Here is a 17,643-nt window from a genome sequence, read left to right on the forward strand (position 1 = left end):
CACTCCCTCAGTACTGACTCTCTGACAGTGCGGCACTCCCTCAGTACTGACCCTCTGACAGTGCAGCTCTCCCTCAATAATTTAAAGATTTGACTTACCTAAAACAACATATCCTCCTTTGGCTGAGAAATAAGCTCCTTGCTCATAGTTGCTATCGAAGCATGGTGTGACTCCCAGTGTGCGTAAAGGGGAATACAGCAGAGTACCATCCAGCTTAAAGTTTCTTAGACATCCCTGGAAACTCTGTTGTGGCAGCTGCTTGGCAAGTAAAAGGAAATCAGTGGAATAATATTATAACCACGACAGTCGTTTTTGCTAACTTGTCAACTGAACCGTTTCTATTTAAGTGACAAGGCCCTCGATATTTGCAGCAGTTTATACTTATTTTCCTTCGGACCAGAAGCTAGTCAGTTTAACTCAGGCTTCATTCAATGGGCCCAGTATACCTGACATAATTGAGAACTGAACATTCTGATAATGAGTTTTTGACCTGAATTATACAGCACAGAGGTGACCAGCCTATCATGCTTCCACCCGGCTGACTCACTCTTCCAACTTCTTCCATCGGGCAGGAGATACAGAAGTCTGAGAACACGCACTAACAGACTCAAAAACAGCTTCTTCCCCGCTGTTACCAGACTCCTAAACGACCCTCTTATGGGCTGACCTGATTAACACTATACCCCTGTAAGCTTCACCCGATGCCGGTGTCTATGTATTTACATTGTGTACCTTGTGTTGCCCTATTATGTATTTTCTTTTCTTTTCTTTTCATGTACTTAATGATCTGTTGAGCTGCTCGCAGAGAAAATATTTTACACTGTACCTCAGTACACGTGACAATAAACAAAACTCCGATCCAAATCCATTGCCTTTTAACAAGAACATAGAAACAAAAGAAACAGCAGCAAGAATAGGCCAACAGCTCCTCGAACCTGCTCCCCAACTCCACTTTCGTGCCTGTACCCCACATCCCTGGACTTCCCCATGTTTGAAAATTTGTGTGACTTATCCTTGTATATATTCAATAAGCTTCTCCCCTTCAAGTATTTATCCAATTCCTTTTGCAAGTTGCTGCTGAATTAACTTCCATCACTGTTTTAGGCAGCAGATTCGAGATCAGGGGCGATATTCTCCCGAAACGGCGCGATGTCCGCCGACTGGCGCCCAAAACGGCGCCAATCAGACGGGCATCGCGCCGCCCCAAAGGTGCGGAATGCTCCGCATCTTTGGGGGCCGAGCCCCAACATTGAGGGGCTAGGCCGGCGCTGGAGGAATTTCCGCCCCGCCAGCTGGCGGAAACGGCCTTTGTTGCCCCGCCAGCTGGCGCGGAAATTACATCCCCGGGCGGCGCATGCGCGGGAGCATCAGCGGCCGCTGACAGTTTCCCACGCATGTGCAGTGGAGGGAGTCTCTTCCGCCTCCGCCATGGTGGAGACCGTGGCGGTGGCGGAAGGGAAAGAGTGCCCCCACGGCACAGGCCCGCCCGCGGATCGGTGGGCCCCGATCGCGGGCCAGGCCACCGTGGGGGCACCCCCGGGGCCAGATCGCCCCCCCCCCCCCCAGGACCCCGGAGCCCACCCACGCCGCCTTGTCCCGCCGTTCAAAAGGTGGTTTAATCCACGCCGGCGGGACAGGCAATTTATCGGCGGGACGCCGGAGAATGGAGCAGGGGGGCCCGCCAACCAGCGCGATTCCCGGCACTGCCGAATCTCCGGTGCCAGAGACTTCGGCAACCGGTGGGGGCGTGATTCACGCCAGCCCCCGGCGAGTCTCCGACCCGGCGGGGGGTCGGAGAATTACGCCCCAGATCCCACTGAATATTTTACTGGGACATTACTTATAAACGCTGCTTCATTGCTCAATATTTGGTCTAAAATAGCTTTCTCCCTAGCTTGTTCTACAAAGTGTTGCTCCTATAAACTGTCACAAAAGCATTCGACAAACACATCTTTTGCACCACCTTTTCCACTTTGATTGGTCCAGTCCATATGTAGATTAACGTCTCCCACAACTGCTACATTGCCTTTCTTATAAGTTCCAATATTTTTTTGTTTAATGACCAGTGTAACAGCATAATTACAATTATAAACTATTCCCACTGATGTTTTCTGACCCTTGCTCTTCCTTATCTCCACCCATACTAGTTCTACTTTCTGAGTGAATATCCTTTCCTACTTGTCCTTGTGTCTCTCTTTATTATCAGGGGTACCCCTCCTCCTTTACCTTTCTGCCTGTCTTTTCAGAATGTTGTGTAGCTTGGAATTTTTAATTCCCAACCCTGGTCACCTTGTCCCTCTCATGACAATTAGATCAAAAGCATTTATCCCTATTTGTGCCACCAGTTCATCCATCCTATCGTGGATGCTCTGTGCATTCAGATGAAGTGACTTTGCTGCTTTAACTATTATTCACTGTCCTTACCTTACTCTGAAACACTGTTACCATTAAACATTCTGTCCCTCCCTGTACCACTCAGCTTGCCTTTTTTTTCAAACAGGCTCATATTTTCTTATTTGTCAACTTTTATCTTTGAATTTCCAATCTCCCTTCACCCAAATACTCTTTCTTTGTCAGTTTAAAGTAATTTTTCCCTCGTCTGAACAATATTTGCTGGTGCACACTTAAGTTTGCAATCTCAGACCCTTCCTCTCACACTCTGGTTAGTATTATCCTTATCGCTATCCTGCATTTTTGCCTTGTCCTTTCTCTTTAGCATTCCAAATCTCCCCTCACTTGAAGACTCCCGTGCCCCTCAACCACGCTATTTAGTTTCAAGCTCTCTTCACAGCCCTAGTTGTACAAGTATACAGCAAGCAGAAACTGGCTCTTAAGACCTTATTTATATCTAGTGGGGATACCCGATTGCTATGGGTTTCCCCATTGTGATGGGTAGATGAAACACTTTAGATAATCACAAGGAATGTACCAGTAAATTTAACTAGTCCTCCTTCGCAAATGACTCAAGAATCACACGTGAAACTTGAGGTAAAATCTACCAAACCACAATTTGCATTTATATAGTTTGTTTAATATAAGGCACTTCACTGGAGCATAATTGGACAAAATCTGGCACTGGACCACATGAGGAGGTAGTAGAACAAGTGACCAAAAGCTTGTGACGAAAATGTCACAAACAGGTACAGCAAATGAATGCTGGCCTTTCTGTCCAGAGTACTAGAAAACAAGGGGGTAGAAATATTTTAGTTATACAAAGCCCTGGGAAGCCCACACCTGTGAACAGTTCCATGTACTATCGTAGGAAGCATATATTGACCTTAGACAGTAAATGTATCAGAATTATAACTGGGCCCAAGAGTTAAATTACAAAGAGCGACAGTTAAGAGGTAATTTGATCAAAGTTTTCTAGGTACTGAGGAGAACAGATGGGATAGGTAGAAAAACTCCCTCTGCTGGTTGGGAAGTGTAGGATTAGGTGGCACAGTTTAAAGATTAGAACCCGGGACTGGTTTCTCCAAAAATGGGGCTATGTTCCCACCACGGCGTAAAAACGCTGGCGTTTCACTCCAGACTTTCCTTACGAAAATTTACAACTATTCTCCCACCTGTAGGGGGCTGGCAGGGCCCCGGAGTGCTTCTCGCAGCTTCAGCTGCGGATACGGGCCCCCGAACTTCTGATTGCGAGCCGTGCAGGCGCACGACGGCGGCATGCAGCGGCCGAGCCGAACGCGATGGCAGACTCAGCCGGCGGACCTGGACCAACAAAGGAGGTGCCAACGATCTGCCCCGCGCCGCTCAATCTAACCCACCCGATCCCCCCCCCCCCCCCCACCCCGGTTCTTGATCCTCCCGCTCCCCACCAGGGCAGCCGTGAGTCCGCAGCCGCCGCGCATGAGTCCCGACCGGCCTGGCATGGTCGCTGTCGGGACTTCGGCCGGTCGGGACCGGAGCGTTGTTGGGACGGCCTCTGCCAATGCATCTCCCAGCCGTGCTGCGTAAATCGCGCGGCAGCGATTCTCCGGGGACCGGGCCCGATTCAGGCATAAAAGTGGATTCTCCGCCCCTGCGCCAAACATGGGGCGTCATTCTCCGACCCCCCGCCGGGTCGGAGAATGGCCGTAGGCCGCCGTGAGTCCCGCCCCCGCCGAAGTCTCCGGTACCGGAGATTGGGCGGGGGGGGGGAATCCGGCCGCGCCGGTTGCCGGGACCCCCCGCTGGATTCTCCGGCCCGGATGGGCCGAAGTCCCGCCCAGAAATTGCCTGGTCCCGCCGGCGTAAATCAAAGCTGGTATTTACCGGCGGGACCAGGCGGCGTGGGCGGGCTCCGGGGGGGGGGGGGGGGGGGCGATCTGACCCCGGGGGGTGCCCCCACGGTGGCCTGGCCCGCGATCGGGGCCCACCGATCCGCGGGCGGGCCTGTGCCATGGGGGCACTCTTTCCCTTCCGCCTCCGCTACGGCCTCCACCATGGCGGAGGCGGAAGAGACTCTCCCCACTGCGCATGCGCGGGAAACTGACAGCGGCCGCTGACGCTCCCGCGCAGGGAAACTGTCAGCGGCCGCTGACGCTTCCGCGCATGCGCCGCATTTCCGCGCCAGCTGGCGGGGCAACAAACGCCATTTCCGCCAGCTGGCGGGGCGGAAATCCCTCCGGCGTCGGCCTAGCCCCTCAATGTTGGGGCTAGGCCGCCAAAGATGCGGAGCATTCCGCACCTTTGGGCCGGCGCGATGCCCGTCTGATTGGCGCCGTGTTTGGCGCCAGTCGGCGGACATCGCGCCGTTGGTGGAGAATTTCGCCCATGATTTCGGCGCGGGGGTGCGGAGAATCTAGCCCCCGATCCATCAGGAGTGAAATTAGATCCCGTCTGCCACCAGCATCTTCCGCCCTCGCCGAATGTCATGGCATGGCCAGAAAATCCCGGCCAAAAGGTTTTAGAAGTTTGGAACTCTCTTCCGCAAACAATAATTGATGCTAGATCAATTGTTAATTCAAAATTTGAAATTGATAGATTTCTGCTAGAAAGGCACAGTTGTCAATGGTGGTTCAATCACAACCCAGGGATGTGCAGAAAACCAGAAGTGGAGAATTGCACAGATCTTGGTGGGTTGTATGACTGGGCGAGGTTGCACAGATGGGGAGGGGACAAGGCCATGGTGGGACCTGTAAACAAGAACGCAAATTGCCAATTTACCTTCTTTTTGTATCGCCTTTTGCCTGGAGGTAAACCACCCAGATAAAATGGAGATTCAACTTTCAAGAGTGGATTACTGGCCATGCTCTTCTGTTGTATCCGGAGTCCATCAATGATGAGCTTTCCTCTATTATTTTCTCTGCTAAACACCACCTTAGAAAAAATGGTAATAATAATGGTAAATTGCACAAATAGCAGTCCAGGAATTCATAGCAAATAATACTTAGTTATTCAATGCTTTTTAAAAATTGGATTGCAGTGTGAACTTTCTTGAATCCAAGTCAAATTTTCCATGTTTTAAAAATTTTTTTTGATTCAGGATTGTGAAACTTTTATAAACCTGGATGGATTAGATCATTTTCATGCAGGGTATACAAGATGCTTTACCACAAAGAGCTGTTGCAGCTAACACAGTTATGATGTGAAAGTGGAATTAAACAGTTCTGTCTCTGTTGGACGTTGTTGTTGAAAAGTGTTAAAATTATAAATCCCTCAATAAAATATTTTCTAACAACAAAAGTGGAATTAAACACCCAGAGAAACATTATAAAGTGTCGATAAAAAGCAGGGATATGCAATTACTTTAGGATTCTCCAGTTGGGAGGATTGTTGGATTGGTCAAATGGCCTTCTTCAGCCCTCAGTTTTGATCATTCAAATTTCTATGAAGAAGTCCGATTGTTTATTGTGAAACCCAATGTACAAATGACAAACAAGAACAAAGAACAAAGAAATGTACAGCACAGGAACAGGCCCTTCGGCCCTCCAAGCCCGTGCCGACCATGCTGCCCGACTAAACTACAATCTTCTACACTTCCTGGGTCCGTATCCCTCTATTCCCATCCTATTCATGTATTTGTCAAGATGCCCCTTAAATGTCACTATCGTCCCTGCTTCCACCACCTCCTCCGGTAGCGAGTTCCAGGCACCCACTACCTGTACTAGTTCTACTGATCTTTTGGTGTTAGCAGCTTGGCGTAAACATTGCAGCTTGCCTTTTGCATTGCAGTGGCCAAAGCATCAACAGCAACTTTCACTTATCTGTCTTGCAGACTCAAGGCTCTCCATAGGAACGTTATCAGACAAATTTCCACAGCGAACCACACAAGGAGATAAGGTGACCAAAATTGTGCAAAAAGCTTGTTTTTAAAAGATGCGGAGAGGTGGCGACACAAAGAGTTTAGGGAGGGGATTCCAATGTTAGGGGGCAAAGCAGCTGAAAGTGTGACCATTGGTGGTGAGAAGGAACTGTGGATTTGCAAGAGGCTAGAGCTGGAGGAGTGTCTGGATCTCAGAGGGTTGTAAGGCTGGAGAAGATTACAAAGATAAAAGTCTTGGGCTGTGAAAAACAGTCTTGTTTCTGAAAGTTTCTTGGATTTCTGCCGCAGAGTGGAAGTCAGTTTGAGAGGTTGTGTGGTATACCTTATTAAAGCAACAGCAGCTTAGCCTTGGGTAATATTACTGAATTTTTATAGTTAAACACTTATGAGGGAGTGTTGCCTTGGAGGTGTTTACTTGTGGGTCTGACCAAGTAGGGTCTTGTGGGAATATAGCCATCTGGGATGGCCACGTCCCGATTACAAAATGGACACTTGCGAAGAATGCAGGGAAAATTGGACAGTACTGAGAAACAAGCAGGTGGAAGGTCTGTCTGTTGATTAGAGCCTTGGCTCTCAGACAGGACAGAAACTGCTAAGCCATCTACATACTAATGAGCCATCTCTGGAGATAAAAGGGAAACATTTAGATAAACAATGTTAAGGCAGACACCCCAGCGCCAGAGGAGACTCAAACAAAGCAAACCAACGGCCACCTAGGACACGCCCAGCAACCAGGGAACCCACCCCTCTATTCGAGGAAGCGATAAGAATGATTGAGAAAGGCCCAATTAATTGAGGCCAAGTTCAAGGCCCGCCCAAAAGCGCGCGAAGCCCTTTCAGGTGTAAAAAGTATTCCCCAAGAGAGAATCTTTCTTCTTTGGCCTTGGCTCTCAGCGAAGAGAGACCAGCCTAGCAACTACGCCAGACCAAGTAAGTTCCAAGTCAACGCACGCTACGAGATAGACGCTCCTAGTTGCTATCCTGTAAACAGCTCAACCCAGCAGCCTCAGAACCGAGCAACGGCCATTGTTCCTCTGACTGAGCGGGCTCCCGAAGCTAAGTATAGGCTTTAGTAATAGTGATAGTTTAGATTGTAGAGTTTATGCATGAGTAGATTGGACTATGTGTAAATAAATGAGCATTGCTTTTGAACTTACTAACTGGTGTATCGAGTCTGTGATCAGTATTCGGTTCTGAACCTTGTGGCGGTGTCGAAAGATACCTGGCGACTCTTGAGCAAACGTAATTAAACAGAGCCAAATTAAGAGACAACACCAAAGAGAGCAACAGGGAGAATGTTTTGTATTAATATATCTTTTAATGATTTGGATGAGGGAATTAAATGTATTTGTCCTCATCTGAAGATGTACGTTCTTGCTATGGGGTAAGTGCAGTGAAGGTTTACCAGGCTGAATCCTGGGATGGCGGGACTGTCATATTAGGAGAGACTAAGTTGGTTAGGATTGTATTCATTGGAGTTTAGAAGAGTAAAGGGGATCTCATAGAAACGTATAAAATTCTAACAGGATTAAACAGGGTAGATTCAGAAAGAATGTTCCCGATGGTAGGGGAGTCCAGAACTAGGGGTCATAGATTGAGGATAAGGAGTAAACTGAGGTGAGGAGAAATTTCTTCACCCATGGAATGGTGAATCTGGGGAATTCACTGCCGTAGAAAGTAGTTGGAGGTCAAATCGTTGCATAATTTTAAGAAGGAATTAGATATCGCTCTTGGGGTAAAAGGAATCAAGGGATATGGGGGGGGGGAAGGCGGGTTCAGGGTATTGAACTTGATGATCAGCCATGATCATAATGAATGGTGGAGCAGGCACGAAGGGCCGAATGGCCTCCTCCTGCTTTTATTTTCTATATATGTTCCCATGTAATTTCTATGTAAGACTAAATTCAACTGTGTGTCTATAATCGTGTGTGCTTAAGTTTCCTTTCCTTCCTATTAATAAACCTTTTTGCATTTAATTACTTTTTTTAAATCCCCGAAAGCATTACTGCATTTCTGCTGGGATCAGTATGTTCTCATTGTCAGAATACGAAAAAAGGTGCCATGGGCAGGAAGCCGAGATCCCCTCTGGGATTTGGTTTTCTCGGCAATTCATATCTTCTGCGATCATAACACTTTACTTACTGTGTGCCACTGTCCGTCATTGTACTTAGTGTTGCACCTAATTCGCAGTTGTTTTCCACCAACAGCAAAGGAAAAGAAGATAAGGCCTCTTGAAACATATAGGGCCATGTAAGATTTCCCTGACTTATCTGCCACATAAAAGATGGTCCCTTCTGGTGCAAGTGTTCGGACATCGATGGAGAATTTTGACCTGAAAAATGGAAATGTTGCGTTTGAAATATATGTGGGCCTTTTGTAGTGTTGTTCAGTGAAAGTCAGGTGGGACTCTGCTTCCCAACACAAGTATCAAGCCACACTACACACAATTTACTTTCTTTTAAACACGTACGGTGCTCGGGAACCATGTAACATGTGATATTTAAACATTCACATAAATAGATCTATAACTAAAATAGGAGTATCTCATTTTACCTCTCTTTAAACGATTCAGGAGAAAAGTCATACTCCTGTCTGCTATCTGGTGAATCTCCAAATTGATAGGCGCCATTGATTGCTTTTGGTTGCCATGGCAACTGACACCCTTTTGAGTCTTGACCTGCATTTTCCTTCATTGAATGATCAGGAACAAATTTATGGTTCTTTCCGTTCTGTGACAAAGGAAACATTTTATCAACATAAATTTGTTTACTGATTTTACTCAGGCTACTGTCAATACCAAGGATGTTCTCACAGCTTATTCACCTTAACTGTCTCTTGGCCATTCCATCTTCTGCCTTCTTTCAACATGAGCATCTCTGGGGCTCTCTGTTGGGGACAGGTGTCCAGGAATACTCCAGCACTCTCAGTAGAAATTGCCAAATTTTCAACAGTGGGATACTTATTAACCCTAAAGGGAGAGAGTCATGATTAACCATGTCTTTTCCAGTCCCAAATCATACGTTTAACGCAGCAATGTTATCAGTGAACTCTAGAAAATCAGCATTATTAATTTTCCATCTTTTAATGGATTCTCCGGGTAAACCAGTAAGATAGGTTCCTGTGTAAAAAAGCTGTAATGTACATACTTTCTAATACAGACAAACATTGCTCATCGCTATGTCAGATTAGCACTGCTGCTTCACAGCTCCAGGGTCCCAGGTTTGATTCCTGGCTTGGGTCACTGCCTGTGCGGAGTCTGCAAGTTCTCCCCGTGTCTGCATGGGTCTCCCCCGAGTGCTCCGATTTCCTCCCACAAAGTCCCGAAAGACGTGCTTGTTAGGTAATTTGGACATTCTGAATTCTCCCTCAGTATACCTGAACAGGCGTCGGAATGTGGCGACTAAGGGATTTTCACGGTAACTTTATTGCAGTGTTAATGTAAGCCTACTTGTGACACTAATAAGGATTATTATTATTATTAGGATCATTTTTATCACCACGTAAAAGTTCCACACCCAAGACTGTCTTATCTAAGCACAAACAGCCTCCCCGAACAGGCGCCGGAATGTGGCGACTAGGGGCTTTTCAGAGTAACTTCATTTGAAGCCTACTTGTGACAATAAGCGATTTTCATTTTTCAACATAATGCCAGAAGTATAATATGGTCCTGTTCTGTGGAAAGAACCATGGCAGAAATCTTGGGCGGGATTCTCCCATCCCGCGGCAGAGTGTGCACGCCATCGTAAATGCCGTTGCGTTTTACGACGGCGTGAATGGACCGTTGCCAGGAGTAATTCTGGCCCCTACACGGGGCCAGCACGGCACTGGAGCGGTTCGCGCCGTTCCAGCTGCCGATCCCGGCGCGAACTGTGCGCCGCGGGATCCGCGCATGCGCAGTGGCCTCCTTCAACACACCGGCCCCGACGCAACATGGCGCAGGGCTACAGGGGCTGACGCGTGGTAAAGGAGGCCCCCAGCCAGTTCACCGATCGGTGGGCCCCGATCGCGGGTCAGGCCACATCGGAGGCCCCCCCGGGGTCGGACCCCCCCCCCCCCCCCCCCCCACCCCTCCCCACAGGCCCCACCCGATCCTTCCACACCGAGGTCTCGCCGGCTTAGAGCAGGTTAGAACGGCGCCGGCGGCACTTGTTTTTTTTCTTCCGGCCGCCTGGCCCATCCAGGCCGGAGAATTGGCGGGCCGGCCGCATAGAGCGGCCCGTGACCGGTGCCACGCCAGCGCGGGCCGGAGAATTGCGTGCCGGCTTCGGGGCGGCGTGGCGCGATTCGCGTGGCCCGCCGCCAATTCTCCGTCCCGGAGCGGGGTCGGAGAATCCCGCCCCTTATCTCCATTGGTAACACTGTTGCCTTGGAGTTAGGAGGTTGTAGGATGGTCTACCCGGTCTGGACTACATGTAACTCCAGACCCACAGCAATGTGGTTGACTTTGAAATTACTGAGGTGACTATAGTTGTAACATGGGCAATAAATGTTGGCCCTGACAGTAATGCCCACTGCCAGGAATAAATGACAAAACATGAAAACACTACACTACAGTAAATGTGAGCTTGCCAGTATCACACACATCCCAGGAACAAATTAAAAGGTCAGCTGGGACTACTCCTCCCAGTGACTTTTCCAAACCAAAAAACAGCAAATTTGGTTGGCAGCTCACTCAATGTACTGGGTTCTTCAATGGGTATTATACTGCAAAATAAATCAGGTACAAGCCAGAGTGAAGACAAACATTTATGGCCAGATGCTTGGGAAGTGGAATCACAGAGTGGTTACAGAACAAAAAGGAGGTCATTTGACTCATCATGTTGAGGCTGGCTCTTGAAAAAGATCTGGGCCGGGATTCTCCGCCGGCGTGATTCTCTGTTATGCCGGCACCTGGGGGTTTCCCGATGGCGTGGGGCTGCCCCACAATGGGAAACCCCATTGACCGGCTGGCGTAACGGAGAATCCCGCCGGCCGGCCGGGGCAGAAATTTGGTGGGATGGGGCGGAGAATCCCGCCGGCCGGCCGGGGCAGAAATGTGGCGAGACGGGGCGGAGAATCCCGCCCCGGTTGTTCTTAAAAGGTGGGAGAGTGAGATTAGCTGAAGTAATAATAATTTTGTTAAAAATATTTGATTATTAATGCAATAATGTCCATACATTCTAACATTGCTGTTCTCAACATCAACCAGATTTGAACAGTATGATCACAGGCTCTTTGTACCAGTCAATATTCAATTATATAGAATTAAGAGCACAGAAACAGGCCATACTGGTCTATGTTGATGTTTATGATCTACACAAACCACCTCCCACTCTAGTTCGTCGAACCATATCAACATATCCTTTCTCCTTCATGTATTTATCTCGTTTCCCAATCCGTGCATTATTGCTATTCACCTCAACAATTCAATTTCAATGTTTGTTGAAGTGAGTTACAATTTTCCTTTGACGGCTAGTTGAATGAGAGAGAGAGAGTAATTTACCTTTGTAATAAGACGTTGCTGATGCAGCCATCAAAGTTTGCTCTATCTTTGTCTCCACCCAGGTATAGGTTATTTTGGGGGGAAGGCTGGGCCAATTCTAATGTTGCTGTTTCTCTATCTGAATCATCGATATTTAGATAGACTTTGGAATTTGATCTAAAAAAGGATACAAAGTTGTAAATTGAACAGCAGAAGTAATGAGCACAAACGTGATGATCATTATTTAAGAACATTACATAGAGTGTACAAGTCAGGCCTACAGCCGAACAGGTTTGAGTTTCTTCCCTCTCCTACACTTCCCTCTCTCCTCTACATGCCACTCTATCAGCAATCCGTTCTACCTCTAGTAGCCTCCCCTCATAAGCATCTATGATAGTCACCTCCACCACTATTCGATGTGTTCACATTTACTCAACTTAGAGCGAATCAGGAAAATAGTTATAAATCATTACAATTAGGAATGTATCTACAAATCATGAATTGATAAATAATAATTTATATTTTAAAATCTATTTTAACCAATTTTAGTTGCTCCACCATTGATGGCTGTGCCTTCAGTTGCCTAAATCCTAAGCTCTGGAATTCTCCTCCCACATTTCTCCACCTCTCTAACTTGCTTTCCCCTGTAAGCACTCCTTAAAACCTACTTCTTTGACCAAGCTTTTGTCATCTGACCTAATATCTTCTTCTATCATTCTGCATAACCCTGCAAATATTTCCTCTTAAAGTTATGTATGCAATTCCCTTGCGCAAGTTACGACTGAATCTGCTTCCATTACCCATTCAGATAGCCTATTCCAGATCACAACAATTTACTGTGTAAACACTTTCTTCTGATCTCCCTTCTGGCTCCATTGCAAATATCTTCAAGCTGTATCCTCCCGTTAGCGACCTCTCTGCCACTTGAAACAGTGACAGAGCCTGATTGTAACTCTCTGCAAGTGGATGGATTTTGAGTAAGTTAAAGTCTCCCTCAGTTTCTTAATATTCTCTCTCTCAAAATTCTTCATGGTTTTGACCATCTCTATCAATCTTCCCCCTTCATCTTCTCTGCCCTAAGGAGAGCAATTCTCGCTTTCTCAGTCTCTCCACGCAAGTGAAGTCCCCTCTATCTGGTATCATTCTCCTCTTCACAACCTCTAAAGTCTTGATATCTATGACTATGGCTATCCTTCCTATAGCATGGTGCCCAGAATAGGGCCCAATACTCCAATTGAAACCTAACCAGTGATTTATAATTCTCTGCTATTATGCAATATAAAATTGAATTAAAAGTTTTGAAAACAACCTGTGGGGGGTATTTCTCCTGCAGGGAGCATACCTCTGTGCACAATGGGGGTGTAGATTGTGGTCTGAGAGTCTATCTTTACTTATTCTTTTGTTTATTGCCTATTCCTAATTGCCCGAGATCTGAATGGCTTGAGGGGCTATTTCAGAGGACAGTTAAGAGGATCTGGAGTCATTGGGGCAGCACGGTAGCCTTGTGGATAGCACAATTGTTTCACAGCTCCAGGGTGCCAGGTTCGATTCCGGCTTGGGTCACTGTCTGTGTGGAGTCTGCACATCCTCCCCGTGTGTGCGTGGGTTTCCTCCGGGTGCTCCGGTTTCCTCCCACAGTCCAAAGATGTGCAGGTTAGGTGGATTGGCCATGATAAATTTCCCTTAGTGTCGGGTGGGGTTACTGGGTTATGGGGATAGGGTGGAGGTGTTGACCTTGGGTGGGGTGCTCTTTCCAAGAGCCGGTGCAGACTCGATGGGCTGAATGGCCTCCTTCTGCACTGTAAATTCTATGATGTTGGCCAGACTTGGTAAGGAGGATACATTGCCTTTTCCTAAAGGCAGTAGTGGACCAGATATGTTTTTACGGCAGCTAAAGTTAGTTTGATGGTCACCATTATGGATTCAATTCCAAATTTTATTAATTGAATTTAAATTCCACCAGCTGCCATGTCCCCAGAGCATTAGCCCAGGCCTCTGAATTACTATTCCAGTGACATTATGGCTCAGCCACCATCTCCCCCTATCGTGTGCTCTATGAAAGGAGAGGGATCTCTGAATTGATAAAATGGGAAGAAAGCTGTTGTGTTTCGTGATCTTGCCTTGCAATGATTCTATAGAACTGCTGGTGATTTAGCCAGAACGATGATTTATTAATGTACATGTGGTAAGGTAACGATCAGATACAGACCAAGTTATCATAGAGTTAGAGTTACATTAGACACTCCTGGGACTACCCTTATGTGTGACTGTCCTCATGTACGCCTTACAACCCTCTGCTGGTAGCCGGATGGCATCTGACTGATGTCTGATGCCACCTGCCGGTGGGAAGTCACACTGCGGAGTACATGTAATAGCTGCAAGCATGTCACCACAAAAGCAATTGTAAGATACATACCCATATCCTCCCCTCTGGACTGATACATAGTGGTTGGCACCATCATTCCAAGAGCTTTGAGATGTCAGGACTGTGCCCAGAATTTTAACCTTCACTTTGCCATTTTCCAGTAAAATTTCAAAGTTATCCTACAAAATGAAAACAAAATCTTTTATTTTAGTTAATAAGCTATGGTGCACATAAACTTAAAAATCTCATCAAAGCGCTTCAGAAAATGTCGTACTGAGAGACTGAGGCCTCGACTTCGCTTCTCCTCAGTCACCTCATTGGTCAGGAAAATGTTGGGTGAGGAATTAAAATCCTGAAATTAAAAAGCCCCCCCTCCAAACCTACCGTTCTTCAGGCCAGCAAAATATTAATAAATAAAGACAAGGCTCCCATTAATAGCAGGCAGAGACCTAGATGCAGGGATCACAACACAATGACATTATTAGACTGAAAGTAATAGCAATGAGTTAGAAGATGTGCGTGAACGTTGCGGGGGAGGCCCCGCAAACCACGTTCATATGTTTTGGTCCTGTCCAAAGCTGGAGGATTACTGGAAGGAGGTGTTTAGGGTAAACTCTAAAATGGTGTATGTGAAACTGGACCGGGGCCCTCAGGAGGCCATATTCAGGGTGTCGGACCAGCCGGGGTTGAAAACGGACGCGGAGGCAGATGTTGTAGCCTTCGCCTCGTTGATCGCCTGAAGACGGATCCTGTTAGGGTGGAGATCAACCTCTCCACCCTGTGCCCTGGCGTGGCGGGGGGACCTGCTGGAATTCTTAATGCTAGAAAATGTCAAATTTGAACTGAGGGGAAGGATGGAGGGGTTCTACAATTCATGGACGTTATTCATTATGTACTTTTGAGAATTGGATCACATCGAACATTAGGAGGGTTGGGGGCTAGGAGGGTAGGGGGACTGTATGTGTTAATGGTGACTATGGGTGATTCCTGATTCCTTTTTGTCATTTGTTTATGTTAACATGTGGGCCAATGTCTGGGGTTTGGTGGGAGGATGGGATAGTTGTTATTGATATGGGGATTGACATTACATTCGTTACTGATTATTGTTTATTCTTCGGTGTAAATCTGGGAGAAAATGTGAAAATGGAGGAGAATAAAAAATATTTTTTTAAAAATAGCACTGAGTTAAAACGTCTGTGTACAATCTACCACGTGTACTGAGGGGTTCCTGCTCTCCTTTTTAATCATTAGGTGTAAGCTGTGCATCATGCTCCAGTGCCAGATTGCTAGAGGTGCTACCTTTCAGATATAAAGTTAAACTGAGTCTGCCCTCTCAAGGGGCGAAGTTCTCCGGAATCGGCGCAATGTCCGCCGACTGGCGCCCAAAATGGTGCAAATCAGTCGGGCATCATGCCGCCCCAAAAGTGCGGAATGCTCCGCATCTTGGGAGGCCGAGCCCTAACCTTAAGGGGCTAGGCCCGCGCCGGACGAATTTCCGCCCCGCCAGCTGGCGGAAAATGCCTTTGGTGCACCGCCAGCTGGCGCGGAAATGACATCTCCGGGCGGCGCATGCGCGGGAGCGTTAGCGGCCGCTGACGGCATTCCCGCGCATGCGCAGTGGAGGGAGTCTCTTCCGCCTCCGCCATGGTGGAGACCGTGGCGAAGGCAGAAGGAAAAGAGTGCCCCCACGGCACAGGCCTGCCCGCGGATCGGTGGGCCCCGATCACGGGCCAGGCCACCGTGTGGGCACCCCCCGGGGCCCCGGAGCCCGCCCACGCCGCCTTTTCCCGCTGGTAAGGTAGATGGTTTAATCTATGCTGGCGGGACAGGCATTTTAGCAGTGGGACTTCGGCCCATCCGGGCCGGAGAATCGCGGGGCGGGGGGGCCCGCCAAATGGCGCGGTGCGATTCCCGTCCCCGCCGAATATCCGGTGCCGGAGAATTCGGCAACCGGCAGGGGCGGGATTCACGCCAGCCCCCGGTGATTCTCCGACCCGGCGGGGGGTCGGAGAATCTCGCCCAAGGTGGTTATAAAATATCACAATTGGCTGTCCAAATAATTTGTCCCATTGTGTCAATGCCAACCTTTTGACAGAGTTGTCAATTAGTCCAACTCCCCTTCATTTTCCCAATATTCCCGTAATTCTTCCCTTCCCAAGTATTTATCCAATACCCGGCTGAATGTTACGACTGAATCTGCTTCCACCTGGGTCAATTTCTATCATTTAATCAATTTCACTGAAAACGATTACCTAGTCTTTATCACATTGCTATTTGTGGGAGCTTTCTGGGGGTCAATTGGCAACTGCATTTCTGACATTACAACAGTAGCTTCTAATTGGCTGTAAAGAACTTTGACATATGCTGTAGTTCTGAAAGGTGCTATAGAAATGCAAGTCTTACATGTTCTTTACATTTTAATTGTAGTGCGAAATTGAACACGTTTAAAGTGGCGGTTAATGTTGCATGTTCGATTCTACTTTTCTCAATCAATCTTGTTGCAAAAATATCTAATTTCCAGATTCAAATGTTTAATGAGTACAACATTTAGTTTGGGGATATTGAAGTTTTAAATGTGAATGATTCAAAACCCTCTTGTGAGACATGAGGTAATTGTCATTCTGAAGATGGCCTGTGTTTGTTTAATGAGGTCAGAGTTTGAAGAGGAAAATGGGTAAAGTCACCATAGTCCCAGATGACCATATGCTGCTTTCCCCTTTGAGGGGGAGAGCTGACTCGTGGTGGTTTAACCTGAGGATCACCACACCTCAGGCGAGAGCTAAGGTTGAGATGGCGGGACCTTCATGAACAACCTCAGGCGGTACGGGAATTGAACCTGTTGATCTTGTTCTGCATCACAAACCAGCTGTCCAGCCAACTGAGCTAAACTGGCCTGCAAGGAAGAGGAAAACAGCAAACGACACATAGCGTCTTTCTGAGTTTCTTGGTGGAAATGGGATGCCTACAGTTATCTTCATAAGGGATCTAAATAATTCATGTGAAACCCAGAACAAAGAAAAGGTTGAAAAGAAGAGGTTAACACGAGAGATCTTAAGGTACCGTTTTAAATCAAAGGAGAGAATTGAAATTGGAGATAATTGGTTGAAATCTCCATCTTGGACATCCCAAGTATGCCACATTGCTATGAAGATAGGTTATGTAGGGAAGTATGCTTTTGTTTATCTGTGTGTGAGAAACTCACAGAAACCATTAGTCAGCTGGCCATAAAAGTGAATTCCTGAGAGCTGTGGTGCACCTTGGTTTGGCCTCAAGAGATGTGAAGGAAACCCCAAGATTCTGTAATGCATAGAGTAACTATTGGGTGGAAATAGATCTAGAATTTAAGTGACCCATTGAGATTTATGGGCTTAAAGGATAAGTGTTTATGAAATATAGGGCGGGGTCTTACGGCCCTTCGAGGGATAGAGGGATCTTCTTGTCCTGCCTAAGTTGATTCTTGCTGCAGATTCAATGGTGGTTGGCCAGGTGAGCCATGCAAAATGCCGAAGACTTTTAGGACCAAAAGATCCTGCTGGTGGCCAAGGGCAAGCCACCTCCACCCCAGGG

At 47.3% G+C, this 17,643-nt stretch overlaps 1 protein-coding gene across 3 annotated transcripts in view; it reads right to left on the bottom strand.

The window, feature by feature from the left end:
* The window catches only part of lama3 (laminin, alpha 3), an 858,151-nt gene that overhangs the window by 38,593 nt on the left and 801,915 nt on the right, over positions 1-17,643 (bottom strand). For all 3 annotated transcript variants that reach the window (XM_072468523.1, XM_072468524.1, XM_072468522.1), the window contains exons 67-73: positions 14,128-14,255; positions 11,733-11,888; positions 9,074-9,218; positions 8,804-8,979; positions 8,393-8,582; positions 5,152-5,304; positions 99-255 (exon numbers count right to left, since the gene is read on the bottom strand). In XM_072468523.1, coding sequence (XP_072324624.1) covers positions 99-255; positions 5,152-5,304; positions 8,393-8,582; positions 8,804-8,979; positions 9,074-9,218; positions 11,733-11,888; positions 14,128-14,255 — 1,105 coding nt within the window. The remainder of the gene's footprint in view (positions 1-98; positions 256-5,151; positions 5,305-8,392; positions 8,583-8,803; positions 8,980-9,073; positions 9,219-11,732; positions 11,889-14,127; positions 14,256-17,643) is intronic.

Source organism: Scyliorhinus torazame, chromosome 11 (genome assembly GCF_047496885.1).
Source record: "Scyliorhinus torazame isolate Kashiwa2021f chromosome 11, sScyTor2.1, whole genome shotgun sequence".
Taxonomy (NCBI): domain Eukaryota; kingdom Metazoa; phylum Chordata; class Chondrichthyes; order Carcharhiniformes; family Scyliorhinidae; genus Scyliorhinus; species Scyliorhinus torazame.